Below are 14,980 nucleotides of genomic sequence, written 5' to 3'. Positions count from 1 at the left end.
GGACAGCCAGAGCTACATAAGAAGGACCTTGTCTCAAAAAGACTAAAAATAAAATAAATTACTGAGAAAATTACTGTAGCTGGTTGGACATGTAATTCTTGAAATTGTACACTGTGTTGTCCAAGGAACAGCTTGCCTTTAGGCTAAGTGAGGTGAGGGATGCTGTTTGAGGTTTTGAGGGAGACTCGACCTTTCTCTAGCCTTTCTCTGAGTGGAGCGGGAGCCCTTGGTGGTGATGGCTGGTCCTAACTTGGGTGCTATCTCTCTCCCCCACCCCCACCTGCTGACCAGCTGTGAAGTCCATCAAGAAGCAGCACCTGGTAGAGGTGAGGTCCATGGCCAACCCCCCTGCTGCTGTGAAGCTGGCTCTGGAGTCCATCTGCCTGCTACTTGGTGAGAGCACCACGGACTGGAAGCAGATCCGCTCCATCATCATGAGAGAGAACTTCATCCCCACCATCGTCAACTTCTCAGCCGAGGAGATCAGGTGAGGCCATCACTGTAGCAGTTGAGAAGGTTTGATCCCGTCTGGGAGGCTTCCTGTTTTCTGGAGCAGTTGGCATTTTCCAGAGGCTCTGCTTGCTGTACTCTGGCATGTCATCCACAGAAGGGAGCGCGGGTCATACTCATCCCACAGGTGCTTTTGAGGATTCCTGAGAGATAGAGAGAAAGCTAGCCTTCTCCTCTGAGTATGTTTTTGATATCACCTCTGCCAGCAATCAGTTTCGTCCCTCCAGGCTGTGAGTGCTTGCCCCAGCGGAGCAGGGCTCTTCCATCTGTTGCACCAGAACAGGCTGGAATTGCTGTAGTGAGGAGGGCAGAGCCAGTATGCCTGTCCTCCTCAGCCCTGTCAGTGTCCCCTGAGAACCAGGGTGCAGCCAGCAGCATCTTATGTGCTAGCCCTTTACATTTGTCTTGTGTGAAAATGCATTCTTATTCTGTGCATGCTTAGAAATAATTTCCTCTCTCAGTGATGCCATACGAGAGAAGATGAAGAAAAACTACATGTCCAACCCCAGTTACAACTATGAAATCGTCAACCGGGCTTCCCTGGCTTGCGGTCCTATGGTGAAGTGGGCGATTGCACAGGTAGGTCTCTAAGCCAGTGCTGCAGGTGAGGAGGGACAGACTGTCACTTTGTTTACATTTGCCCAGTGTTGCTGCTGTGGTGATTTTCTGGTTTTTCATTTATTGTTTGTCTTCAAAGTTCAAGGGCAAATTTTTTTTCCATTTTTTTAAGACAGGGTTCCCCCCCACACCCCACTCCCATGTGTATCACCCCTGTCTATCCCCACCCAAGTGCTGGGATTAAAGTCATGTGCCTCCGCCACCTGACTTGAAGGGCAATTTTCTTACAAGTCTGAAGGAAAAACATTATACAGATTGGGTGAGATGTCCATGGCTGCCAGGAGGAAAAGATGAAGTCTGGATATAGACAGCTTCTCAGAAAGGAGAACGCATCCCAAGAGTGGAGGTGGGCTGGCGGCCTGAGAAGAGGCCAAGAAGCCAGTTGTCACGTTAAGGGGAGGTGGGGATACGTGGGCTGTGCGTCCCACAGTCCGTTCTGTCTTTACATGGTTCTGAGGACCCAACTCTGCTCTCCAGGCGTGTGTGACAGGCACCGTGACCTGCTTTCCTTCTTGCTAGCCATATGGTTTGGGTTTTGGTTTAATTTAGTTTGTATTTTTTGTCTTTAAGGTTCATTTTCATTATTTTTCTTAGCATGTCTGTGTGTGTCTTATGTTGTGGGTGTGTACACATGGGTGCAGCTAACTGAGGAGTCCAGAGAAGGACTCAGATTTCCTGAAGCTGGAGGTACAGGAAGTTGGGAAGTCCCTGAAATGAGCGCTGGGAAACACCTCTGCCCGCTCTTAACTGCTGAGCCTGTCCTCTAGCCATCATTAGGTCTGCGAGAGAAGCTACTTTAGAACCCAGGCTGCTTGAGCCTCCCGCATGCCACGGTTACAAGCAGACTACCATCCTAGCTGATCTTCACTTGGCTGCACTAAGGAATGGGTGTCAGTATGGCATGTCACACACTCCTGTCATCCTGCGTTGCTCCTGTCACTTAGCACAGCACCCTGTGCTTTGCCCTTCCCAGCTCAATTATGCAGACATGTTAAAGCGAGTGGAGCCCCTGAGGAACGAGCTACAAAAGCTGGAAGATGACGCCAAGGACAACCAGCAGAAAGCCAATGAGGTGGAGCAGATGATCCGGGATCTGGAGGCCAGCATCGCCCGCTACAAGGAAGAGTATGCTGTCCTCATCTCAGAGGCCCAAGCCATCAAGGCAGACCTGGCAGCTGTCGAAGCGAAAGTAAGCCTTCCTGCCACCCCATAGTTACCTGGAAGTCCTCAGGGCATCCCTGGGGGAAGCCAAGATTGACTTACACATCATTGGTCTTGTTGAGGCAGTGAACTTGTCTGTCTGTGCCTGTGTTGCACTGAGTACATTCACTTGCACTCAACTCCCTTACTGCCAGCCTGTCTTCCCCTCTGGCCACACCCAGCTGTTCTCTCCTCAGGCAAATCCCAGAGCATGCAGATCTCTCAAGGCTGGGCATTAACCCTCTGCCCTTGTGCCCTAAGGAGATGCCGGCACAGTGCTGTTTAGTGTCTGTAACACACTCTCACCTCTCCAGGGCTCTGGACAGTCTGAGTGTTTGTAGTCCTCTCCAGGCCCTGCACACAACATAGATACTTTTGTTTTCTCATTAACTTAGGGGTCAGGTATGTGCATGCCATGCCACATGTGTGGAAACCAGAGGACACTTTTGTGAAGTTGGTTCTCTTCTCCCGCTGTGTAGGTCTCAGGGATGGAACTCGGGTCATCAGGCTGGATAGCATCTCAGTGATCCAGTGGACGAGTTCCTTTGTAGTATTCTTAAACATGTCACTTGATTTTTTTTTTTTTTTTCCTCTCTTAGGTTAACCGGAGCACTGCCCTTCTAAAGAGTTTATCTGCTGAAAGGGAGCGTTGGGAAAAGACAAGTGAAACTTTCAAAAACCAGATGTCTACCATTGCCGGGGACTGCCTCCTGTCAGCCGCCTTCATTGCTTACGCAGGTTACTTTGACCAGCAGATGCGCCAGAACTTGTTCACCACCTGGTCTCATCACTTACAGCAAGCCAACATCCAGGTAACAGGCACTCAGAGATGAGTCAGCTGTGGGCACAGCGGCGCTGGCACACTCTGACATCCCTGTGGCCCACAGTCACAGGAGAGATAACCCGCCTCCCCCTTCAGTTCCGCACAGACATTGCAAGGACAGAGTACCTCTCCAATGCCGACGAGCGCCTCCGCTGGCAAGCCAGCTCCCTACCTGCCGACGACCTGTGCACAGAGAATGCCATCATGCTAAAGCGATTCAATAGGTATGTGCTTTTAGGCCAAAGGTGCAGCTAGAGATGGGTGTGGGCATCCTGTTTATTGTAGTCACACAGCTTGTTTGAAGAGATGGAAGGAAAGTGGCTGTGGGGAGGCAGTGCTGAGAGGTCAGCATTCATGTCTACATCTTTAGTGAATTCTGCTTACCACAGTTTTTCCGGGAGATAACTTGATTTAAGTTACATCTGATTAGAAATCTGGCAGTGTGTAGAGATTGCCTGTGTGGAGTGATGGTTTCTTCCCTTCTAATCAGGAGGCTCCTTTTCCTGAAGGAACTTAACCTAATCACATGTCCCTTTACCCTCAGGTACCCGCTGATCATCGACCCCTCCGGACAGGCCACAGAATTCATCATGAATGAGTATAAGGACCGGAAGATCACAAGGACCAGCTTCTTAGATGACGCCTTCCGGAAGAATTTGGAGAGTGCTCTGAGATTTGGCAATCCCCTTCTTGTCCAGGTTTGTGTCTGTGTGTGAATTTGTCGCTCCTAGGCTTATCCTTCTCTGTGGTTGATGGGAAGTCAGTGTAAATTCCATAGCACAAACACCAGTAGTATTTGAACATGGTTTGATACTAAAACAAAAATAAGCTTTGAGATTATGTTTCAGAAATACAAGTCTCCAGATGGGCATGATGGTACATACACCTTTAATTCCAATGCTCAGGAGGCAGAGGCAGAGGCAGAAAGATCTCTAAAGTTAGGTCTACCCAGAGTGCTTCAGAATAGCCATAGAAAGAGCCTGTCTCAAAACCAATGACCAGGCAGTGGGAATGCACACTCGTAGGGAGGCAGAGGTAGGTAGATCTCTTGAGTTCAAGGCCAGGCCTACAGAGCGAGTTCCAGGCCAGCCAGGACCACACAGAGAAATTCTGTCTTGGAAAAACCTGGAGTTGGGGTGCGGGGTGGATCCGAGGTGTTGAAAGTGGTTGTTAAGCTCTGTGGTTGGTGTGTCTCTGAACTGGGTTTTTGTTTGCTGCTGGGGTGGAACCCAGGCTCACACTTCAAGTGTTCTGCCTCTCAGGCACATGCATGCCCCACCCAACAATGTCTTTAGAAAGGGAAACTTCCATTTTAGTTTCCTCAAAGGCATAATCACAGGCAGGTCCCAGGGCTTATGGGTGGTACACTGGCCCAGATAGGCAGCTGATGGCTGCCTTCTGTGTGTGCAATCAGGATGTGGAAAGCTACGATCCAGTTTTGAATCCAGTACTGAACCGTGAAGTTCGGCGAACAGGAGGGAGAGTGCTGATTACCCTCGGTGACCAAGACATAGACCTGTCACCATCCTTTGTCATCTTTCTGTCTACCCGAGACCCAACTGTAAGCAGTGGGACACTTCCACGGATCAGCATGATGCTGTTAGGTTTGGAGCTGAGTGAAGAAACCAGTCTGTTTCCTGTTCTGACAGGTGGAGTTCCCACCGGATCTCTGTTCCCGGGTGACTTTCGTGAACTTCACAGTCACCCGCAGCAGTCTACAGAGCCAGTGTCTCAATGAAGTGCTTAAAGCGGAAAGGCCGGACGTGGATGAGAAGCGTTCTGACCTCTTGAAGCTGCAAGGTGTGCTTCTGGTCCTCAGCTTCCCAGGGGTTGTGGCGGCAGGCTGAGCTCTGAAGGGCGAGGGGGACCTGCTCCCCAGTGGCACCAGTGGCCCAAATCTGTCTTATCACAGGGGAGTTCCAGCTCCGTTTACGGCAGCTCGAGAAGTCTCTGCTCCAAGCTCTGAACGAGGTAAAAGGCCGCATTCTGGATGACGACACCATCATTACCACCCTGGAGAATCTGAAGCGGGAAGCCGCCGAGGTCACCAGAAAGGTGGAGGAGACGGACATTGTCATGCAGGAAGTGGAGACCGTGTCCCAGCAGTACCTACCGCTGTCCACCGCCTGCAGCAGCATCTACTTTACTATGGAGTCCCTGAAGCAGGTGAGGCCATTGGCGCAGCACCTCTGGCTCCCAGCTGTGACCAAGGCATACTTTGACGGCCACATGGCTTCCTTCCAGGTTCACTTCCTGTATCAGTACTCACTGCAGTTCTTCCTCGACATCTACCACAACGTGCTGTATGAGAACCCCAACCTGAAGGGTGCCACCGATCACACACAGCGCCTCTCCGTCATAACCAAGGACCTCTTCCAGGTAGAGTGCAGAGCGTGCATCCGTCTGGTGCAAAGGCATAGAAGCATGGCCTCCAGAGCACCAACATTTCCCTCTCGCTTCCCAGGTGGCCTTTAACCGAGTGGCTCGAGGCATGCTGCACCAGGACCACATCACCTTCGCCATGCTGCTAGCGAGGATCAAGCTGAAAGGCACCATGGGGTGAGCTGGCTGCTCAGAGCTGATGTGGCTCTGCAGGCCACCCTAGCATGCATTCTGCCTGCCTTCATCTTTGAGTCACAACTGTTGTCTTAGGTGCTGTGTAAAGACACCTGCCTGACCTGTCCCCCACTTCACAGGGAGCCCACCTATGATGCAGAGTTCCAGCACTTCCTCAGAGGGAAGGAGATTGTGCTGAGTGCTGGCTCCACCCCCAAAATCCAGGGCCTGACTGTGGAGCAGGCAGAAGCTGTCGTGAGGTTGAGCTGTCTGCCTGCCTTTAAAGATCTAATTGCCAAGGTTCAGGCAGATGAGGTAATTGTCCTTTCAAGTGTTTGGAGTGAGACCTGTCAGTGAGCAGCTTACTGCGTGTCTGACTGCCTGTGCCTGTGTCCAAGCTGGGGTGACACCTGCCCTTAAAGGTCTGTTCACCTGATAGAGCAAGACCCTAAGCTGCCCACCCAGGATCACACAGCAGGTTATCCCTGTACCATGGTGACACTTTCCCTGTTGTCTCTACAGCAGTTTGGCATTTGGCTGGATAGCAGTTCACCAGAGCAGACCGTGCCATACCTCTGGAGCGAGGAAACACCTGCAAGTGAGTCAGAGCCAGGCCCCTGTTGTCCTCTATCTGGGCCTAAGTAGAAAGTTGGGTATATTGTTCCTCAAAAGAAAAAGGCACTGACTCCCTAGAGGAGTACTCGAGCATCCATCAGGCTTGTTATGAAGCCAGTCTGGAAAGTTGATGTCCTCTGAATGCCAGCTACTCAGGAGACCGAGGCAGGAAGGTTGACAGCTGAAGGCCCGCCTACACTAAATAATGACCTCTTGTCTCAAACAACAAAATCTCTATTTTAGGAACCATTTAGGGAGATGGCTCCTAAGTAGGGGTTAGTAGACAGCTGAGAAGAGGGTCCTGATTCCTCAAGTCATCACTAGTGACCATCCGAGGCTGGAGCAGGCCAGGGACTTACTCAACCACAATACTTACCTAGCAGGCATGAGGGGATTCGATTCATCTTATAGAGGTATAAGGGTCGCTTAACAAACATGAAGGGGGATTATCTTTAATTGTGCCATAAAGACTCATGAGTGCACCTAATAGACCACACAGGAAGGGTCAGGCGGCAGCTTGTGATCTCAGGGACCCCAGGGCAGAGGGCACCACTGCACTTGGCTGGCATGCAGCCAACAGGTATTTGTGGTGTGGTTCAGGATTAATAGATGAAGACCAGCAAGATGGTTCAGGGAGTAAAGACCTGAGTTCCATCCCTGTGACCTGTGTGCTGAGAGAAGCAACCCCACTACCTATCCTGACCTCCACATTCTCATAGGCTGCATCCACAAGTGAGCTGCATGGGGCAGCCACACATACGTACGCACAAACAACACACATACACATACAAAATAAAAACCTCCCCTGGGGCAGCCAGTATACCCCCACTCCCTGTAAAGAGACTTTGTCTCAAAAAAATAATGCCAGGCATGATGGCGCATGCCTTTAATCCCAGCCCTGAGGAGGCAGAGGCGTGCAGATCTCCAAGTTCAAGCCTGATTGAGTGTGACTTCAAGGCTGCCCAGGGCACAGAGGGAGATCTTGTCTCAAAAAACAGTTTTTAATAAATATGACAGAGCCAGGGAGAGTGCTCAGTGGGTAAGAGTGCTTGCCTCCTAGACAGACAACCTGAGTGTGGATCTCAAACCTACACACAGTAGTGCAACCCATGAGAAGACAGAGGCAGACAGGAATGAAGAAAAGTCACAGGCCAGCTAGTCCTGTCGTAAGGTGAAGAGTGGGCATGGACACCACAAGGTTGACCTCTGACCTCCACACTTGCCATGCCATGTGAGTGCACATACTCCCACACACACCCACACACCTGGAATCCAACACCAGGGACGGAGGGGCTGAAGGATCATGAGCAAGGCTAGCCTGAGAATAGTCTCTGAACGGGCAGTATCATCAATACCCCACACCTAGTGGTAAGATCTCGTCACCAGATCTCTAACGTGACAGTGGAACAGAAAGACGGATGCTCCCTGGGTGCAGGAAAACCAGTAGGCTGTGGGCTTTGTAGGCTGAGGTCCGAGCTGGATCTCAGGTGCTTTGTGCCTGGCTGAGCCAGTGCTCTGGGTAGAGATGTCAGATGTCAGGCGCTTATACCCACCCTTGCCACACCTCGTTTCAGCTCCCATCGGGCAGGCCATCCACCGCCTACTCCTAATTCAAGCCTTCCGACCTGACCGCCTGTTGGCCATGGCCCACATGTTTGTTTCCACAAACCTTGGAGAGTCCTTCATGTCCATCATGGAGCAGCCGCTTGACCTCACCCACATTGTGGGAACAGAGGTAATGTTCTAGTGCCCCATCCTGGCTCCCCATGGCACCGTGTACGCTAACATCAGCACTGGCCACAGCCCAGGCACACTGCTTCTTGGCTGCAGTCTTCCCAAAGCCAACGCTACCTCAGGCCTTTCTCCTGACAGGTCCTATCTTACAACTGGTCATCTCCGGTCTGCCTTTTCATTTACAGGTGAAGCCAAACACACCTGTCCTGATGTGCTCTGTGCCTGGGTATGATGCCAGTGGACATGTCGAGGACCTCGCAGCAGAGCAGAACACGCAGATAACTTCCATTGCCATCGGTAAGGATGTGTGCTGGGCTCGTGGACGTGTGGCAGCCTAGAAGCAGAAGGCGGCCTGCCGTTGTTCACACTCAGCTTCCTTGTCTCAGGCTCAGCAGAAGGCTTTAACCAAGCAGATAAGGCAATCAACACCGCTGTGAAGTCAGGCAGGTGGGTGCAATTGCTTTCATCCTAAGACCTGTGTCCCCAGGACTCCAGTGAAAGCCACCGAGTCACTGTGACTTTGTCTGTGCAGGTGGGTGATGCTGAAGAACGTGCACCTGGCCCCGGGGTGGCTGATGCAGCTGGAGAAGAAGCTGCACTCCCTGCAGCCACACGCCTGCTTCCGGCTTTTCCTCACCATGGAGATCAACCCCAAGGTAACCAGGCTGGGGGCCTCTGGGTCTGGGGCCTCTGGTGTAAGTGTGTGCACATAGTCAAGTCTAGATCAGAACCAGTGGCTCAGCTGGTTGTGGTCACATGTCTGCAACCCCAGAACTTATGATGCTGGGACAGGAGGATTGCTGCAAGGTTGAGGTCAGCCATACCTTGTCCCTCCAAAATAAAAGCAGACATCACAGAAGCCACCTTCTCCCTCAGGTGCCAGTGAACCTGCTCCGTGCGGGTCGCATCTTTGTGTTTGAGCCACCACCTGGAGTGAAGGCCAACATGCTGAGGACGTTCAGCAGCATCCCCGTCTCCAGGATCTGCAAGGTAAAGACCCGAGACCACGCCTGCCTGTGCACACAGAGGGACGAGTGTTCCCAAGTGAGCTGTGAACCTCAGTCCACTCCAGAACCCATAGCACGCACTGTCCCTGTGCCTTGTGAGGACAGGGTGCTTTCAGCTCTTTAGGTTTTCAGTTCTATTTTGTTTGGTGCTGAAATCCACTGAATCTACATTTTAAGAAAGCCTATCTTCCGGGGACTGGAGAAATGGCTCAGCGGTTAAGAGCACTGACTGCTCTTCCGGAGGTCATGAGTTCAAATCCCAGCAACCACATGGTGGCTCACAACCATTTGTAATGAGATCTAAATAAAGAACCTTTGGGCTGGAGTGAGTGGGAAATAGGAGCAAGAGGGAGAAAGGAAGGCGGGAGTGGGGGAAATCTTGTAGAAACCTGTCTAAATTCAAGGGCCGATGTGTGGATCCTGATCTTTAGAAAGCTGGGTACTTTGGTCAGCCATACTGCTTGATTCTGGTGCTGCTTCTGCGCTGCAGGTCAGGTGGCTGAAGGGTGGGGGTGTGGCAGTTCTTTGCTTCTGAGGTAGGGTCTATTTCCTTAGACAAACACATGCTGTCTGACGAATCTGTCTGGTCGTTTTCTTCATCTAGTCTCCGAATGAGCGTGCCCGCTTGTATTTCCTGCTGGCTTGGTTCCATGCCATCATCCAAGAGCGCCTGCGCTATGCTCCACTGGGGTGGTCAAAGAAATACGAATTTGGAGAATCTGACCTTCGATCGGCTTGTGACACAGTGGACACATGGCTGGATGACACAGCCAAGGCAAGTTAGGCTACACCACACCAAAGATGCCGGTACACTTAGGAGAGTCATGCTTACACAATATGCTTACACACATCATGTGATAGAGGAAGACGGTGGATCTGAACTCAAGGGAGCACTGAGACTCTGTAGCAGCCAGAACTTGACAGTGCAGCACAAAGCTGGGCCCTCCAGTGTACACATGTAACCCAGCCTCTGTCCTCCCCAGGGCCGGCAGAACATCTCACCAGATAAGATCCCATGGTCTGCCCTGAAGACCTTGATGGCCCAGTCCATCTACGGTGGACGGGTGGACAATGAGTTTGACCAGCGTCTGCTCAATACCTTCCTGGAGCGCCTGTTTACCACCCGGAGTTTCGATAGTGAATTCAAGCTGGCATGCAAGGTTGATGGGCACAAGGACATTCAGATGCCTGATGGTATCAGGTGTGGCTGCCTGTGGGGACAGAAGTCAGGCTTGGGTGGGGGTAAGAGAATGTTTGGAGCCCTCATCCTCCCCTGACTGATTCCAAATGTCTTCTCAGGCGAGAGGAGTTTGTGCAGTGGGTAGAGCTGCTTCCTGATGCCCAGACGCCCTCATGGCTGGGTCTACCCAACAATGCCGAGAGGGTCCTGCTTACCACCCAAGGTGGGTAGTGAGTCTCTTCACTCCTGGAGCCCTGCCCACTCTGAGACTGCTGGGAGGGCTTGTTCACCTCCATGGTGTGGCCTCTTACGGTTCTGCACCAGGGAGTCCTGAGGAGGTTGTTTAAGGGCTAGCTTTAGTTCAAGGGTTGAAAGCACTGATTGGGGCTTGGTGGCATGTAGGCCTGTCCCTAGCCTGGAGGCAAAGGCAGAGAAATCATGGAGTTCAACATCTGGTCTACACAGCATGTCTTAGGCTACATGAGGCTGTGCCTCAAACAATACAACACACCTTGTATAAGTCAGGTTTTTTTTTTTGTTTTTGTTTTGTTTTGTTTTTTCAAGACAGGGTTTCTCTATGTATCCCTGGCTATCCTGGAACTCACTCTGTAGACCAGGCTGGCCTCGAACTCAGAAATCCTCCTGCCTCTGCCCCCCAAGTGCTGGGATTAAAGGCGTGCGCCACCACCGCCCGGCGTATAAGTCAGTTATTGTCTTGTTTACTTCTCACAACACTGGAGCAAGAATCCAGAGCCTGACCAAGCTCGGCGTGAGCCCCACAGGCTCTACAACCATTTAGAGCCAGGCTTTGTAACTCATACCCGGGATCCCAGCATCCACTTGCTAGAGGCAATGGGGTTGAGAGTTCTAGGCTAAGCTGGATAACCTGGGACTCAGCAGCAGCAGCAACATAGTCCCAGTCTGTTTCCCCTTGTCCTCAGCCTCCTGGTGCTCTAATCCGACTTAAATGGGAAGGCTGAGAATACAGGCAAGGGCTAGTGCAGGCATTCAGAAGTAGTGACGCAAGGAGGTGGGGGTGTTGTCCACGGACAGTGGGAGGTGAGCAGCTGTCTCGTGTATGTAGTATGGAAACGCGTGTTTGAGGCCTGGAGGCAGTTCGGGTCGGGTTGGATGCAGCCTCTCCAGCACACGGCTGTCATGTGCCCAGCAGTTTCCTAAGCCCTGTATCCCATCAACACTGTCTGTCACGAACCGGAGTCATTGTCCAGCTTCTGCAGCTTGCCACAGTCCAGGGGGCAGCAAGGCTCAGCAGTCTGGCCGTCAGTATCCAAGTGTGAGGGGCAGGCCAAGCACCGTGTGCTTTTGGTAACAACTGGACATAGCATTTGTGTGAGCATAGTTCAGAGGACTCCCAGCCGCCATCACAATTGTTCCCTGGCAGTTCTGCATTCAGATTGAGTGAGGCTTCTGAGCCCACAGTTGTGTGGGTGGGTTGGGAACAGCCTCACAGCACACGACCAGGCCATTGGTTCTGGTTCTGTCTTAATCACCCTGTGATAGATTTGGGCCAGCTCTTTCTTGCTTCCCTCCTCACTGGGCTCTGGTCTGCTTTAGATCATGTGTGGTGCCGAGTGCAGCCTGCAGACTGCTGCGTGAGCTAATGGTCATGTGCCATTTGCCTTTACATTGAAGTCTTCTTACTCCTTCCCTACCTCCCCACCCCTGTGACTGGCCTAGGCGTGGACATGATCAGCAAGATGCTGAAGATGCAGATGCTGGAGGATGAGGATGACCTGGCCTACGCAGAGACGGAGAAGAAGACGAGGACGGACTCCACCTCTGATGGGCGTCCAGCCTGGATGAGGACGCTGCACACCACGGCATCCAACTGGCTGCACCTCATCCCACAGACACTGAGCCCACTGAAGCGCACCGTGGAGAACATCAAGGTAGCTAGGCTGGGTCAGCATGCTAATCCCCAATCTTGAGCAAAAGATTGTTTTAAAACTATGATCCGAGAGCTAGGGCCAGAGGGAGTTATTCTTTGTATCTGGCCAGAGGCTCCGGTGATGCTTCCGAGTGTCCTCAGCCTCGTCCTTGGTTCTAGGATCCTCTGTTTCGGTTCTTCGAGAGAGAGGTGAAGATGGGGGCCAAGTTACTCCAAGATGTGCGCCAGGATCTCGCGGACGTCGTCCAAGTGTGCGAGGGGAAAAAGAAGCAGACGAACTACCTGCGCACGCTCATCAACGAGCTGGTGAAAGGTGCCGAGATGGGTCGGGTGTGCGGCTGGGAGCTTGGCGCAGAAGCTCTGACCGTTGTCTGTGCCGCTGTTTGGCCTGTCCACACCCTATCTACAGGCCTCAGGCCACGGGTCTCTTTCAGGCTTCCTCAGTAGTGGGAGGGTCTTAGACATGCCTGTGGTTTTCTGTCACTTTAGTGTTAGTGCAGTGAGGAGGACAGAGGGCGGGGACAGGGGCCCAGACCAGAGACGCAGTGCGCTTGCAACAGCGTGTTGTAAACATGCACCCACACTACTGGGACAGCTGTGCCCTGGGCCTTCCGGGCTGTGGACAGAACACCAGGCACGGCCAGGAAAGAGGGTTGTAGTGTGCAGGTGCTGGCAGCCTGAGCCACTTCTGCTGAAAGGGAGTTAGTGAAACTGATGCTGAGGCCCGGGTCTCTCCCTTCCTGCAGGGATCTTGCCTCGAAGCTGGTCCCATTACACAGTACCTGCAGGCATGACTGTGATCCAGTGGGTGTCAGATTTCAGCGAGAGGATCAAACAGCTGCAGAACATCTCACAAGCAGCTGCATCTGGTGGTGCCAAGGAACTGAAGGTGGGCATGCATGGCGGGGGGCGGGTTGTGGGCAGGTGGCGTGGGGGTCAGGAGTGGCACTGGTTGTCCTGGACTTGGGTGGAAAAGTGTCCTTTAAGATGGCACTAGGGAGGTCGAGGCCAGCCTGGTCTACACGAGGTCAGCCTGATCTACAGAGTGAGTTCCAGGACAGCCAGGACTACACAGAGAAACCCTGTCTCAAAAAAAACAAAAAAAAGATGGCACTAGGGACAGGACAGCCAAGGCCTGACCTCCTCTCCTTTCCACGGGCTGTTTCTACAGAACATCCACGTGTGCCTGGGTGGCCTGTTTGTGCCCGAGGCCTATATCACTGCCACTAGACAGTATGTGGCACAAGCCAACAGCTGGTCCCTGGAGGAACTCTGCCTCGAAGTCAATGTCACCGCCTCCCAGAGTGCCACCCTTGATGCCTGCAGCTTTGGGGTCACAGGTGAGCTGGAGTCTGAGCTCTCAGCCTGGCTTTCCTGTGAGACCTGTTTCCAAATGAATGTGCGGCAAGTGTGTGGGCAGAGCGGCCCAGTGAGCCTGTGGGTGTCCTGGAAGTCGGGCTGCGTGGCTCTGTGCGACCTCAGCCCCATCTCCACATCTCCTCACAGGTCTGAAGCTCCAAGGGGCCACATGCAGCAACAACAAGCTGTCGCTCTCCAACGCCATCTCCACAGTCCTGCCCCTCACACAGCTACGCTGGGTGAAGCAGACAAGCGCCGAGAAGAAGGCCAGTGTGGTAAGTGTCATTGCCTCCACCTCGGCTCTGCCTGTGCCATGCTGGGACTCCGCTTGTATGGAAACAACTCTACCACAGCCCCTGACCCCCACGGGAGCTTGTCCCGAGAGCTGAACAGTAAATCCCTGTCTGTCCCACAGGTGACTTTACCCGTCTACCTGAACTTCACCCGGGCAGACCTCATCTTCACCGTGGACTTTGAAATTGCTACAAAGGAAGACCCTCGAAGCTTCTATGAGCGTGGAGTTGCAGTTCTGTGCACTGAGTAAAGCTAAACTTTTCTCAAATCCTCTTTTTGGAATAGTAAAATCCAATATTTAACATTCATTCATCCTTAAACATTTGGAAGGTTTGACGGACATGTGAAAAGCAAGTGGTTGGTTAGCGTTGGCCGGATGAAAGGTGCTGCGGTGGGAAACGGTGGGTGGGAAAGGTGAGGTGCGTGGGTTCCGAGGGCTGACGAATGGCTGGTTTTATTAAATAAAACACTAAGCATGACAGGCTCCCACCTCTTGCCGCTCTGCTCAGTCTGGTGTGGAAATCCCCACGGGGCAGCTCTTGCCAGCTGCACCCAGCCCACCTCACCTTTGTCACTGTGGTCACAGATGCACAAGCAGCGAGGAGAAGCCAGGAAAGCTGCACTTGAACTCTGAGGCCCAGCAGCAATGCTGTTCTTGACACCCCCATCCCCCTGGGGACCTTTTCTGTCTCTCAGACACAAGCCCTGCCACCAATCATTTCCACACCATCCTGTGGTGAGAGAGTGGCCTTGCCCTACAGGAAAGGTGACAATTAGGCTGGTCCTAGCATCCGAGTCTAAACCCTGTGACTGTGTGGTATGACAGGGTGTTGTCATAGCTGTAAGGACTCCTGAGCAGAGGCACCGTGCTAACTCCCTTCTCAGGAGAAGACACAGCAGGTTCCTCTGCAGAAGTGACCCAGCCCTCGGGCAGTAAACAGAAGAGCCCCAAGCCAACATTCTCCACCAAGAACACATAGGGGGTGGGTGCAGGTGACACAGCACCCCTGGGTTTTTTCCTTGCTGCATCCAAACACCTCAGAAGATATTGCCTGAGTCTGTGAGGATCACTGGGAACACAGGCTTGCCCCAGCCCCATAACTAGACTTCTGCTCCAAGAGTGCCATCCCCATCCCTACCCCCTCCTACAATCAGAGGGGTCTTACTGGACAGTG

General features: G+C 52.6%; 1 protein-coding gene across 1 annotated transcript in view; it reads left to right on the top strand.

Annotated features, from left to right (window-relative positions):
- Dync1h1 (dynein cytoplasmic 1 heavy chain 1) overlaps window positions 1-14,289 on the top strand; it is a 65,738-nt gene extending 51,449 nt beyond the window's left edge. Inside the window, exons 52-78 of the mRNA XM_076921152.1 lie at window positions 292-487; window positions 972-1,089; window positions 2,102-2,317; window positions 2,928-3,140; window positions 3,248-3,375; window positions 3,696-3,849; window positions 4,566-4,712; window positions 4,801-4,951; window positions 5,064-5,317; window positions 5,396-5,530; window positions 5,616-5,710; window positions 5,848-6,022; window positions 6,230-6,305; window positions 7,897-8,057; window positions 8,242-8,353; window positions 8,443-8,503; window positions 8,589-8,712; window positions 8,933-9,046; window positions 9,668-9,838; window positions 10,047-10,264; window positions 10,363-10,466; window positions 11,942-12,153; window positions 12,312-12,465; window positions 12,899-13,041; window positions 13,324-13,492; window positions 13,659-13,786; window positions 13,927-14,289. Coding sequence (XP_076777267.1) covers window positions 292-487; window positions 972-1,089; window positions 2,102-2,317; window positions 2,928-3,140; window positions 3,248-3,375; window positions 3,696-3,849; window positions 4,566-4,712; window positions 4,801-4,951; window positions 5,064-5,317; window positions 5,396-5,530; window positions 5,616-5,710; window positions 5,848-6,022; window positions 6,230-6,305; window positions 7,897-8,057; window positions 8,242-8,353; window positions 8,443-8,503; window positions 8,589-8,712; window positions 8,933-9,046; window positions 9,668-9,838; window positions 10,047-10,264; window positions 10,363-10,466; window positions 11,942-12,153; window positions 12,312-12,465; window positions 12,899-13,041; window positions 13,324-13,492; window positions 13,659-13,786; window positions 13,927-14,055 — 4,058 coding nt within the window. The 3' untranslated portion in view covers window positions 14,056-14,289. The remainder of the gene's footprint in view (window positions 1-291; window positions 488-971; window positions 1,090-2,101; window positions 2,318-2,927; window positions 3,141-3,247; window positions 3,376-3,695; window positions 3,850-4,565; window positions 4,713-4,800; window positions 4,952-5,063; window positions 5,318-5,395; window positions 5,531-5,615; window positions 5,711-5,847; window positions 6,023-6,229; window positions 6,306-7,896; window positions 8,058-8,241; window positions 8,354-8,442; window positions 8,504-8,588; window positions 8,713-8,932; window positions 9,047-9,667; window positions 9,839-10,046; window positions 10,265-10,362; window positions 10,467-11,941; window positions 12,154-12,311; window positions 12,466-12,898; window positions 13,042-13,323; window positions 13,493-13,658; window positions 13,787-13,926) is intronic.
- The last annotated feature ends 691 nt before the right edge of the window (window positions 14,290-14,980 follow it).

This window comes from Arvicanthis niloticus, chromosome 23 (genome assembly GCF_011762505.2).
Source record: "Arvicanthis niloticus isolate mArvNil1 chromosome 23, mArvNil1.pat.X, whole genome shotgun sequence".
NCBI lineage: Eukaryota > Metazoa > Chordata > Mammalia > Rodentia > Muridae > Arvicanthis > Arvicanthis niloticus.
Note: the sequence above shows the minus strand (reverse complement) of the source record. Positions and strands in the feature narration are given on the sequence as shown.